Source organism: Rissa tridactyla, chromosome 4 (genome assembly GCF_028500815.1).
Source record: "Rissa tridactyla isolate bRisTri1 chromosome 4, bRisTri1.patW.cur.20221130, whole genome shotgun sequence".
Classification (NCBI taxonomy): Eukaryota; Metazoa; Chordata; class Aves; order Charadriiformes; family Laridae; genus Rissa; species Rissa tridactyla.
In genome coordinates, this window is record NC_071469.1 from 48,939,959 (window position 1) to 48,952,622 (window position 12,664).

A 12,664-nucleotide genomic window follows, 5' to 3' on the forward strand; every position below is an offset into this window, starting at 1 on the left:
GAAAAAAACAACACGTTAAATATTCAGAGCAAATTTCATTTTATTTGTTTTACAAAGCCCAACATACAGATTGTTTAGTCCAATGCTTTCCACATCAGATCCAGAGCAAACCAAGTCATGTGCTCTTACAGAACTAATACCACTGACTTCACCATCCCTGTTCCAAAAAATTAAGAAAACTCAGATTTGATCAGCACCATTGCATCGGTATTCAGGTTTTTTCAATGTACAGAAATGTTAGCCCCAAATCATGTCTTAGTACAACATACTTTACTTCAAAATCAGAGCTTGAAATTATTCTTTCAAGGACAGAAAACAACCTCCACCCTCCAACCATAGGAAGTCACCACAGAAACCACTGGCAGCTGCTTGCAATTTGATTTGCCTTGGAAGTTTTCTAAACATTTTATGTTTAGAAAAAGGAATGTTAGAGACCAAAATCTTTATTTAAAGAGTAGGTAAATACAGACAACAGCAGTGCAGACTTCTCATATATTCTGATCCCTATCATGTGGAGTTGGGTTAACTTCAGCCTCACTGGAGCACTCCATTTTGGAATAGAACCATGAAAGAAATCAGTTAAACACAATTACATTTAAAGTGTTCTACATTTACAGAAGTTTACTGTTTGTCATTTTTAAAGCTGTCTCAAATATTCAGGATTCACGTTTCAAAGGGCCTCACCAAAAAGACAGACTGATACATACTTCAAACGGAATTTAACCATCTATGCTAACAAGGAACATAACTCGTTTCAAGCTCTGCATTTAAAGTGCCCATAATCTTTAACATATCAACCAGCATATAACACATAACTTGTGACATTTATCTACATTGTGTTATCACCACCTATTACAAAGAGCAGGCACTGAACTTTTAAAAATGTTATTACAAATCATAGAGATTACATATTACTGAAAAGTTAGAATCCATATTCAAGAACCAGAAATTTAAATAATTTTTGCAATGTTATTTTATGTATATATTTATAGATGAGCAGTTACACTCATTTTTGGTTTTGGCCCAATTCCCTCAAGTTCATAACCAAAAAGAAATCCCACTGAACCACGTAAGCAGGGGAGCGCTCATGAGCTGTCTGACAATGCAGAATCCTTGCAAATACCCAAAACCTGATCTGGGAAAAAGTTACACTCTGTCAATAGTGCTAGGTTACCTTTTTAAATAAATCTGCTCCCTTCCCACTCCTCCCCACCCGTCCAGGAATATGTGAGAACTACTATTTTTCTGCCCTTCACCCACGCACACGATACATAGATGTGATGGACGCTATATAACCAAGCTGCTCCTCAACAGCGCAATGTCTGATCAAGTCCATGTAAGTATTTCTTAAAGCACAGTGCAATTTTAGTCTGAAGTGCTTCCCCCCCCAATAAGATCTATAAACAAGTAAAGCCTATTTTTAAATCAATATTAGCGGTCAGCAGTCTTGTTTCACCTGTATCCTCAAAACGAGACTGTTTTGCTTGTTAGAAAGTACACCTACGATTGAAGATGTTTAAAACGTTAGGTCTGCTTGGTGCTGCAGTGTGGCTATGGAACCTGCAGAAGTCCCAGGCTTCCAAGATCGAGTTGCCTCCACCTTAGTTCTCCTTCATTTTTTTCAAATAACGAGCCCGTATTTGTTTGTTTGTTTTCATGAGTACATTCATGACAGCAGGTGTAGGTAGAAGTGAGAAGATCCATCCCTAAAAAAAAAAAAGGGGGGGGGGGGAGTCTCAGCTTTTTATAGCCTGTACTAATTGAAATCTAACAGTTACCAGCACACACAAATATTACCAAGTTATGATTAGAAGTTAAAGAACAAAAATATTTAATATTCAAAATTATTCTTTTCTCATCTTCCATAATAAACACATACAAAGGACATTCCAGATCCTTATGTCTTCCAAGGTGACTTACCATGAGTGCGTGGGGTAGGCACCCGTTGGTCTGGGACTGCAGGCCTACCGTGCCCAAGGCAGCTCTCACATAGGTTTCAGGACTGGGCTTATCAAAGGTTGGCTTGCGGATTTTGGACATTTTTGTTGCCACATAGTACGGTAGAACACTCTGCACATAGGAAAGATCCCATTAAGGAGAGAATGCTTTCAGATTAACTTACAGATCCATCAAGAAACTAAAATGGTTGGAAATTCAGTAACCTGTATACTGAATTATAGCTTAAGCTAGCCTTCTTTGTGATTCTGGCTATAAGATCAGAATGTACAATATCAAAAACATTTTCAATCAGATATCTTGTGGGCCACATTTGGCATGTGAAAGATAGATAGTTTAGTGGTCTGTTGACAGTCAGCATCCCCAGTTGGGGCCCTAGAAAAACCACTCGTGCAAGCCTATGGCTAAAAAGCTTTTATTAAAGTTTTTGAGTGCAAAACTTCATTCCAGCTGTTTCACAGAAAATGCTGCAGTGTTTCTTCTCTGTAGTAAACACCCAATGTTTGCTTGGGAAGGAGGAGCAGAATCCAAGACAAGGATTTTATACTTGAGTAACAGCTCCTCAGTTAGGCACCTGTACAGAGAGAAACACGAAGGCAGGATGAAGAAGGAAAGGGAATATCAGAAGACTTGGAACATTGAGCTTGTCACTCCACAGGAGGGCTCAGAGGAAGGAGGAGACATTGTACCAGAGTGGAAGACCTCTAGGACAGAAGGAAGTATCAAGAAGTGGAGCACAGTTAATGGATTTTTACAGCGATGTTTGGAAGAAACAGAAAAAGCGATGGTGGGTCACAGAACTATCGGCCCTGGCATAATGGAAAAGCAAGAGGAAGCAGCATGAATATGTGGTTGACAAAGGGACATTGGTACCACAGTGGCATGTCCATGGTGGGGCAAGATCCCCCAAGACCTCAGGGATGGATCTAAAACCACATTCCACCTATCCCTAGCTCATGCTACTGGAGAAGGAAAGGGAAATGCACGTATACTTGGACACTAGCAAGCAACCCTCTTTCCCCGTAGTCATGGTTTTGGCATTGCTTTCAACTTGTCCTCAATCTATGCCTCTAAAAAAAAAAATGTAATCAAAAAGCCCTGTTCTATAGCCACTCAATCAGATATTAACATACCAGATCTCACAAGCTTTGAAAGGTTGGAACCTTACCACTTTGACAAGGACCTCCTAAAACATTGATAGTTCATCTGTGGCTATACTAGCGATTCAATTCACTACTGCCCATCACAGTAGTGCGTGCGATGATTCATGGACCTTTACAGCAGATATCTGAGAAGTGTGTGTCCACTTATGCTGCGTTAATGTATCTCAAAATGAGAATACCCCATTTCAAAATTCAGTATATTTGGGCAAGTTATGGTTTGGAAACCTGCTTCCCCATGTTAGTCTCTTAAAGAACAATGACCACACGTGCTTGACCTCAGAAACATTAGCTCTACTATCACACTCTTAAAAGCATAGCACAGGGGGAAAGGACCACTTGAACTCTCATTGACTATTCATCCATGCCATGGCTGTGCATGGTTCAACAGGAATTTGACCACCACAAACAGGAAACATTGGTATGTCTGCTCATTCCTGCACCTTAGAACATTAAAACCATCTCTATAAATAGGACTTTCAAAAATATGAATGCATGAATCCACTTTCGAATGGAGAGGAAAAACATGGAGACTTGAATTTCAGAAGTGTAAGAGGTTACCATCATCTCTTTGAAGCCTCCAAAAGCTACAAATGCTTGGGTAAGAAAACTACTCATTCTATTACCATAACAGCATAGTTTCAGCTCCCGCCTGTGAACCTCATCCATTTTTCAGATTACATTTCTAAACTCAATCTCTAGTTTGGTGTTTTTAAAAAAAAGAAAAAAGAAAAGAAAAGAAAAACATTCTAAGCTTCTTATTCACCACCAAATTATATCTGCAACATCCTCACATACAGTGGCACGATGCTTATAGTTAGGATTTATCTTCTGTCTATAGTTAGGATTTATCTTCTGTCTTCCTCTGCTCAAAAAAGACTTCATAAGTGAACTGCACTACCCAGTTAAGCCACTGGATAGCATGAAGGGGCAAACAATTGTGCATGAGGATACTTGAAAAAGCAAGCATACGGTAGCACTACTGGTTAGCTATTGATCCACAGACTTCAAGGCACACGGAAGCATAGGATTACACTCCAGCATTTTTTTCCTCCCAAATGCTCTCTAGACAACAGAAACAGGTATTTAATTTCAGAAACATAAGATTTACCACCTCCCCATTAACTGTGCTGTATTTTAACAGCTATGAAGAGACCTGTTGAATCCATCAAGTTAGTTTTCCCCCCTTCTTCCTCCACACAAGGATCTCAGACATTGATGAACTATATCTAAAACTAGCATGACATATTAAAAAAAAATAAAAAAATCTTTCATTGCCTGAAGCCCTTTAGCATTTTTTATTCAGGCAGATAAAATGCCACACTACCTGTGCGCAAGGAACTGTATAGAAAATTCCTTGTCTTTATCCAGAGAAAGCCTAGCCTGCCCTCCAGTTTCAAAACGTGCCTTAAAAGTAGCTTATGTCAATACCATCTCACTTGCTCTCTTAAAACGTTTGCTAGTACTTACAGCTCTGATACTTATTAAAATTGGCTGGCACTCAGAATTGGGGTCTTGAATGTTGTATGGATGCAAAAACTGATCTCAAGTCCTGAACAGAAACCTCTATTAATTATGCTACATTCACATGAAAATAAGCCCCCAAAAGTCAGAATAGCTTGTTTACACAATTTTATCACCTGTTTTACCTTACTTTAAAAAGAAGACCTGAACTCTTGAGTGTTTCCAAAGAAGTCTCTTTCCATTTCTCCGTGGGGAAAAGGAGGGTGGGGGACATAAAGGGCAAATGGAAGAATTCCAGCAACCAAAGCTGACCTGTACAGAAAGCTACAGTGCAAAGGTAAAAAGCTTTGGAGGAAGGCAACGCCATTGATCTGGTGACAGCACACTTTTGTGAATACCCAGAGAGAGAGAGATAGGCTTGTTCAGTGTGGGGAAGAGGAGGCTGGTGGTGATCCAATGCCTACCTATAGTTATTTCATGGGCAGTTACGAAGATGAGAGCCAAACTCTTCTCAGTAGTGCCAGATAAAATAACAGGAGGCAAACTGTCCATTTTGGCTGTGAACTTTCAGACCAGACACTAAGGAAAAAACATTTACTAGGAGAGCAGTGCAACAACACTAACAGGTTGTCCAGAGAGGTCACAGCACCCCTGCCCTTGAAGGTCTTCCAAGATTTGGCTGGATAAAGCCATGACTAGCCCGTGACCTTGTGTTAGCAGCAATCCCACTGCTAACACTAGAAGAACAGGAGGTTAGACAAGAAAACTTCCTAGAAATCCCTTCAAACAAATACTTCCATGATTCTATGATCTGATATTTCATATAGTGGATATGGTAGAAGAAAACAGGTAGTGGAAGTTTTCATTGTTACACTTTTACTATGGATGGTAATGAAGTATAGAGGGGAAAATGCCAATACTGACGTAAGTTAAAAAAAAAGGCAATAAAAGAAAGGGGTAAAGAATTAAGCAGTATTTTTAGACATATTCAATGAGTAAAAGTTTCAGAAGAATCTACAGAAATCTTTCAGGGAGAGATTTTTCAAAAGGAGCCTTGAGAGAAGCCCTCGTTATCTTCTTCCTCATTCCTTTTCTTTTTGCCTGTCTCTTTCTCTCCATGTAAACACACACAGAATTTTAACCCGATGCTATTACTGTGCTGCTTCTGTAAAATTAAGCAGGCCTATCAGCCAAGAAAGAATATAGTTTTAATCTAAAGATGTCTGCATTGCAATAAAAGCACTATATACTATCAAAATTAAGCTTCCAGAGAGAAGGTGATCCACTTGAGCAAAACTGATATACCTTAGGTTGAACTTCAGAAACCGGTAAAATAAAATACCACCTGTACTGAGTTTCTGCTTTTGCCGCACTGGTACTCTGCGGATATTGGCATGGTACGAGTTAACCGTTTTAAATGGTGATCTCAACTGTAAGTGCAAATCTGGATTAAAAGTGCTACGTTTCTGAAGGTCAGAGAGATGAACTTCAAAGAATCTAAAGGGGATGCAGTCTTCCAAAGGGCTTGAACAAGATACGTCAGCTAGTCTTCACAGAAAGGTACTTGTAATATTCATTAGTGGTTTACAGTGACTTAGGCTGGAACAAGACGAGAAGGACATGGACTGTAATAAAATTAGCATAATAAATTGAAGCTGTGACAGCTACTGGTCATCAGGCCCACATAACTCAGAATGGCAACTCACTGTCTACGTTTAGGAGCAAAAAAAGCAGTGCTGCCAGGAATTCAGCACCTTTTGCCAGCATGGGAGTTACAAAAAGACAGCTTACCACAACCTGTTATGTTTTGCACAGGAAAACATAATTATGGATACAGAATCATTTGTTTATAGTGTTAAAAATGTAAGACACTGAAAACTTTTTTTCTAGCTTTTCCACATCCAAAAAGCTAGAAAATCTTTCCCATACTATCTACAGTCATACTGTGTTTAATGCCTTTAGCCAAGCATGAGTTACTAGGTTATTTACCATTTCAGTTTCAATAGGTACTCCATAGTCATAAATGAGGGGTACCTGCTCCTTCTATGTTTTCCTCTCAAAGTGACAGAGTACTATTTAAGCAAAATTTGGGGAGGAGGAGACTGCCTGGTTACAAATGCACGTAGGAACAACAGATCTGAAAGATGTAACAGTTCTTTCTCCTGCAAGCATCTGTCTCCAAATACTCTCACACCAAGATGACTACCGGCAGAGCTTTACCTGAGAAAACACCATAAAACAGAGAAAGAACTTAGGTATACCGCAACGTGTGCACACACACATAAAAAATATCACACCCAGCTCTACTGCCAGTGAAGCTGTGTGTTGAAGGAGCCCACGCCTCACAGTTTGCAAGTAGTCTTGAGCAGGAAAGAAATCCTATCGGGAGACTTCATATTATTGATGTAGAAAAGAGAAATACTCTTCCAGTTCCTTCGGTCTGTGACCACGGATTAAAAGAAGGCCACACTACATACAGATGAAACTGATCAGGAGAACAGCTGTCTGATAACGAAGCTCAATCTGCAAGTAATACAACTTGAACCACACTGGGAAGATAGAAGTAATACAGAAGGGTGAAAGGGAAAAGAAAGCTGTAAGGAACTTGCAGTATGGTAAAATTGACCCATTGCTGGACGGTTTGGGGATGAAGCCAGGGAAAGGCTTGGAAAGTCTGAGACGAGAAAGTAACAAGGAGACATAAAACAAAGTTGCTCCAGCTTAAACCACTTCAAGAACTAAGAGCACACACAAACCACCCTGTACGCTGAACGTGGACCTGTTCAGAGTGATGCCTTTTCATGCATCCTTCATTGCTGCACATTGGCTTAGCTGAAGGGACACCCCAGGCTGCTAGGACACAGCATCAAGTGCTCTGAGGAGAAGTTACACTTTGGGAGCTCTACATCAAGTTGTAATCTGTTACCAGTGTAAAACTAGTGTCATCTAGTCTGTCCTCAAGGTGGGCTGTAACAACAGTCATTAAAATGCTTTCAGGGACCACCTTTGATAGCTTCCTCTGCGCTGCCAACAGACCCCAAAATAAACAGCATCCCTTTAGATGTTTAGTATGTTAGATGTTTAGATGTTTAAATGAGGTTCCCAGTAAAACGTCAGTGACTGCATGGGAAAAACTCCCCCAGCAATTGTCTTTTTTCTTAATGCAATCCCCTGTCAGGAACTGGGACAGGACATTATACTAAACATCTGGATACTAAAATGCAGGACATTTCCTGGTGATAAATTCTTGTTTTGCTAAGTAGGCTTAAAGGGAAAAAAAATAAAAATCTAGCACATCAATAAGGTAACATAGCCCTAAGTTGGTAACAACTTCTCTACGGCTTTAGCCAGTAACAAAAGTTGTGCTGGCATGCTTAATGACTACACAAATATGGCAGGCAACTTTGTGCCTTATTCCTCATAGGGCTTTCAGAGTTCAGACGGGTTTGAGACCCACCATACAGAATAGGGGAATGACAGGCATGGACGTAGGCTCATCCTGTTTGTGAGAAGATCCCTAACTGAATTTGAAAGAGATACACCACTGTCTTCACAGTAGAGGTACTATCTTATACCACCTTTATCAAACTGACTGCTCTGGAGAGCAGCAGGTGTAATACGTAATAAAAAAATATAAAAAAAAAAAATCAGTGTTTGCAGCCACGTTTTGGAAGCAAACTAAATGAGGATGTGAGAAGTGATATTAAAGCAAAATCACATGAAGCTGTGAGAGTCTGGCTTGGTTTGCTTTTATGCCCCATCAAAAATAACTAAAAACATGCTACTGCTTACGCTAGTTGATTCGCTGACACTGCAGGGAATGGACTGCCACAATTCTAGTCTTTTGAGCAGTTACCCATTGAACCTCCGTACAAATGCACTCCAAAAGTGCATTCCAGTAGATTAAGTGGTATAAAGAGGTGTTCTACAGAGTTGCACATATTTTTATGGAATATTTTATACTTTAAAGCTCAGTTACCACCATCAGCTATAACAAACAAACGAAACCCATGTTTTTTGTTGCTTCAAGATGCATAGTTTCAGAGTAGCTGCTAATGGGATCAAAGGAAATCCTTATCCTTAATCTGCGTCACATATTCATGAATAAGGGAATATGCTGATTCCCTTTTGTTACCAAGACACCAATGTTGCTGTGGTAACCACACTTACATGAAACAAACTCTACTCACCTGCACAATGATGCCCTTGCTCTTGTATTCTGCATGGAGGCCTCGGGAGAAGTAATCCACAAAAGCCTAGAGAGGAAAGAAGGGAAACATACAGCATGCTACGCATTAAAATGGAAACCAGAGCTTGCAGGTTTTTGTAAGCATATTTGAATTACTATTTATAGTTCCTGTTTTCAAAGTGAAAAATCTTAGGTTTTCAAAGAAACTTTGCCTATTAGAACAATGACATCTGAATAGAAACACAATGCTTACGGTGTGTTTTTACAGAAGTGAGGCTCAATCTAAGCAAATAAAATCCTTTCTAATTTAGAAGGAAAAGAAACTACATTTGTTACATAAAGCCTAGTTAAAAAAGGAAAATAAGTCTTTGTATGTTCACATTGTTCACTACTTAATATCATCTCCTTAGACTTTTTTTTTTAAAGGGTTATTTAAGTAGGTTTCTCTTGTATGGGGTTTTTAAAACATAGTTTTTAAATATCTTGTATTCTGCCTTTACACTTTTAAGAAATGCCACCTTATGGTAATACTTGTTCCTAGTCCTGAAGTCCACCTCCACAGACTCTCTTCCAAAATTCTGGAAGTTTTCGCAATTACAAGACTAAAAGCTTAAAGAATGAAGTAAAAGGGATTAAAAGGTGGATGCCAGTACCTGCCTTCAAGATGCCCTCACATCTGATACAGCTGCTCCCATAACCATGCTGAGAAAGTATTGTCCTAATAACCCAAGGCCACCCAGCAGTTCAAACCAGCACAGATTCCCCCTCCCTGACTTTCTTCTAAACCACCTTTCCAGTTTTCCTTCCTGCTGTCCAGTGAGACAAAAACATCAGGTTCTGCTATGATTTCTTGTTTCAGTAAAACAATAGGGCCAAGTAGGATCAATGGAGTGACTATGATTCCTTTAAAAGTATCTTGTTTTGTCGTAAAATAGGGAACTCTCCACAAGAAGGTTAAAGAGTTGGACTGTGTCTGTTCCTGATAATTAGCCAAAGCCATTGACTTAGACCTGAAGGGTACTGTACTTTAAACCCCCTCTATATAGATGAGGAAAAAAACCCTAGGAATTGCAGATACACTCTTTCTATAGCTACATTAGGGGAGTCACTTTCATGCTTACTAATCTTGCCGTGGTAGAAGATGAGCAGTGCTGAGAATAAGCAGATTACTTAACCTGTAATTGAGTTTCTTAGGGGGAAGGGAGGAAATATTTGAGATTCTCATTGAAAAAAGACTAACCAAAGCAGTGTAAGGCATATTATCACTAAAATCAGAAACTCAGTTCATTCCATAAAGCTGAAGGCACTGCCACGGTGAAAGTGACCTTTCGTATTAAAACAAAGAACTGCGCTCTCAGGAAACAGCTATTTCAAGAGCAAATTTTATCACCTAAAACTAATCCAGGCTTTCATGATTTCTAAACCTAAATATCCCCTCCTTTAGTATGAATAAAATAGTGTGCATCAATTCCTTTCTGAAAATATGAAGATGTTACCGAGAGTCTACAGGAAACATAGGCCTGTTCTGACATGAATGACACTACTGATGGTTTCTTCATCCTGGCAAGGTTCTGCTTAGACTCTGAAACCCTTGAAGTATTTAAGGTAATTACCAGGTGCATCTGAAAAAGCTGTAGTGCCATACTGCTTTAATACAAGTGTAAATGTCTCTTGCATTTAGTTCTATCATATATACTTCAGTTCCCTACTATGTACCCATAGTCTGTCTTTACGGAGTTAACTGGAGACCTTTTAGGTGAACATTTTAGAAGCCCCTACAAGTATCTTTAGGGAAGAAAAAAAAAAAAAAAAAAAAGACCAGCTGTAGAAAGACAAAACTGTCACAGTGACACAAAGAGAAACCAGAGCAGATAAATTTAACAAGAAACGTAGATCTAAAGTAGTAACTTATGAACTGGTAAAATAAACCAGCCTATTGTGGAAGACGACAGGAAATTTCCATAAAAGACATTTTTGGCTAAGTGGGGAGCTTCTTGACAAACTGAAAATGAGCATATGAGAAACAGAAACAAGGAGAAGTAACAAAAGAGAAACATAAAACATTATTGGGTACTTGGGAATAAAATCCAAGCTAGGAGAAAACTAGCAAAGACTTTAAGGGTATCAGTAAAGGATCCTACAGGTACACTAGATTCAAGAGGCATTTCAGAGAAATGGGGGTCTGTTGATGGATGAGGGAGACAAACTAACGATAAAGGATAAAAAAAGGTTAAGTTATTCAACACTTCTCTTGCCTTTGCACAGCCAAAGCTTGCTCACATGCCTCTGCATGCACCAGCTTTGTTTAACAGAAGAGACAGGCAGAGGCAGCAACAATTTAGGGACTACTCAGAGAAGCTTGATGGAGCCATCATGGATTCACTCAAGAGAGCTAAAAGAATGTCCGTATGTATACAAGTCCACTGCCTACAGTATCTGAAAAGTTATGAAAACTGGGGGAGGTCTTTGGCAACTGGAAGAGGGCTAACATATCCCTCCTTGAAAAGGCAAGAATAATCCCATCAGCTTTAACTCAGTTTGTGGAAAGATCATGGAGCCCTCCTCTTGTAAATCATTTCCAAGTATATGAAGGACAAGAAGATACATCAGAAACAGTCACAGATTTATCAACAGCAAATGATGTTTGACCAACTAAATTGCTTTCTCCAATGGACTGGACTAGCTTTGTAGATGAGGGAAACAGATTTTTAATACATGCATGCATGTGCATGTATAGATACATTTTCACTTCAGTAAAGCTTTTGACATCATCTTCTCATTTGGAAGTCGAGCTGAAAGGCCAGACTGCTGGCCAAACTGAAAATTGGCTGGACCACCAGGCTCAAAGGGCCATAATCAATAACTTGACAACTGGCTGATAGCAAGCAGAGAACCCTACAAATCAATACAGAAGCCCATGTTCTTCTGTATCTCCTATCAGTGACCTAGACGATGACACAAAGCACATCGTCAGCAAACTCGCAGATGACAGCATTAGACGGAGCAGCTGACACGACAGAGATTCAGTCTGGAGAGACCCTGTAAATTTGATTATTATTAAAAATCATGAGATTTCTGGACTGGCACAGAGTGAAGTGCAAAGTTCTGCATAAAGAGTGGGTTAACGTCATGCCTTAATTTTGGTCAAGTAGCAGCCCTGCTGCAAAGAACCTGGAATTTATGGTGGCTTCCAGGGAGAAGATAAACCAGTAATCCACATGTTGCAAGAACATCAAACGACATACTGGGCTACATTAGGAGGATGCATGGTCAGCAGAGCAAGGGAAGCTGACTGTTTGGTAATGGCGAGGCCTTAGAGCTCTGTCCTTTCTTTTAACCTGAAATGTTAAGTTTAAGGCAACTAATAAAAAGGGAGGACAAATGTTTTCTTCCAACAAGCACCAGAAGAGTCCTATTTAAATAAATATATATACATTATATATTGAAGATACACATCTTCAGTAAGATTAGGAAAAAGTTTCAAAGTCAAAATAAGAAAGTGTGTTAGTCAGTGTCCCTTCTTAACCTCACACTAATCTTGCTTGATACATTAGCATCCTTTTCCACGTTAAAGTAGAATGCACGACGAAATATATAAAAAAGTCATTTCCATGCCAGTAAACCCTTGCACTCATTTTTCTCTCAATTTTCCAGCTTCCACTACTGGAAAAATTTAAGTTAGAAACTCGGTACTTTTAGTTCCTGAAAGCACCACTAGATGGACACCAAAACATTCATTGCTGTAGCGTTGGCTTATGTTTGACACTTGATTTCAGTGTGGAAAAGAACACTTACCTTGGTGGCAGAGTAAAGCGTCAGCAGTGGAGTTGGATACATCCCAGCAGCTGAGGAGATATTCAGGATTACCCCTTTTGATCTGAAAGGCAGTGAAGAC

General features: G+C 39.4%; 1 protein-coding gene across 1 annotated transcript in view; it reads right to left on the reverse strand.

The window, feature by feature from the left end:
* Positions 1 to 22: 22 nt before the first annotated feature.
* The window catches only part of HSD17B12 (hydroxysteroid 17-beta dehydrogenase 12), a 90,548-nt gene continuing 77,906 nt past the window's right edge, over positions 23 to 12,664 (reverse strand). The window contains 4 exon segments of the mRNA XM_054199645.1: positions 23 to 1,706; positions 1,921 to 2,070; positions 8,771 to 8,836; positions 12,565 to 12,646. Coding sequence (XP_054055620.1) covers positions 1,602 to 1,706; positions 1,921 to 2,070; positions 8,771 to 8,836; positions 12,565 to 12,646 — 403 coding nt within the window. The 3' untranslated portion in view covers positions 23 to 1,601.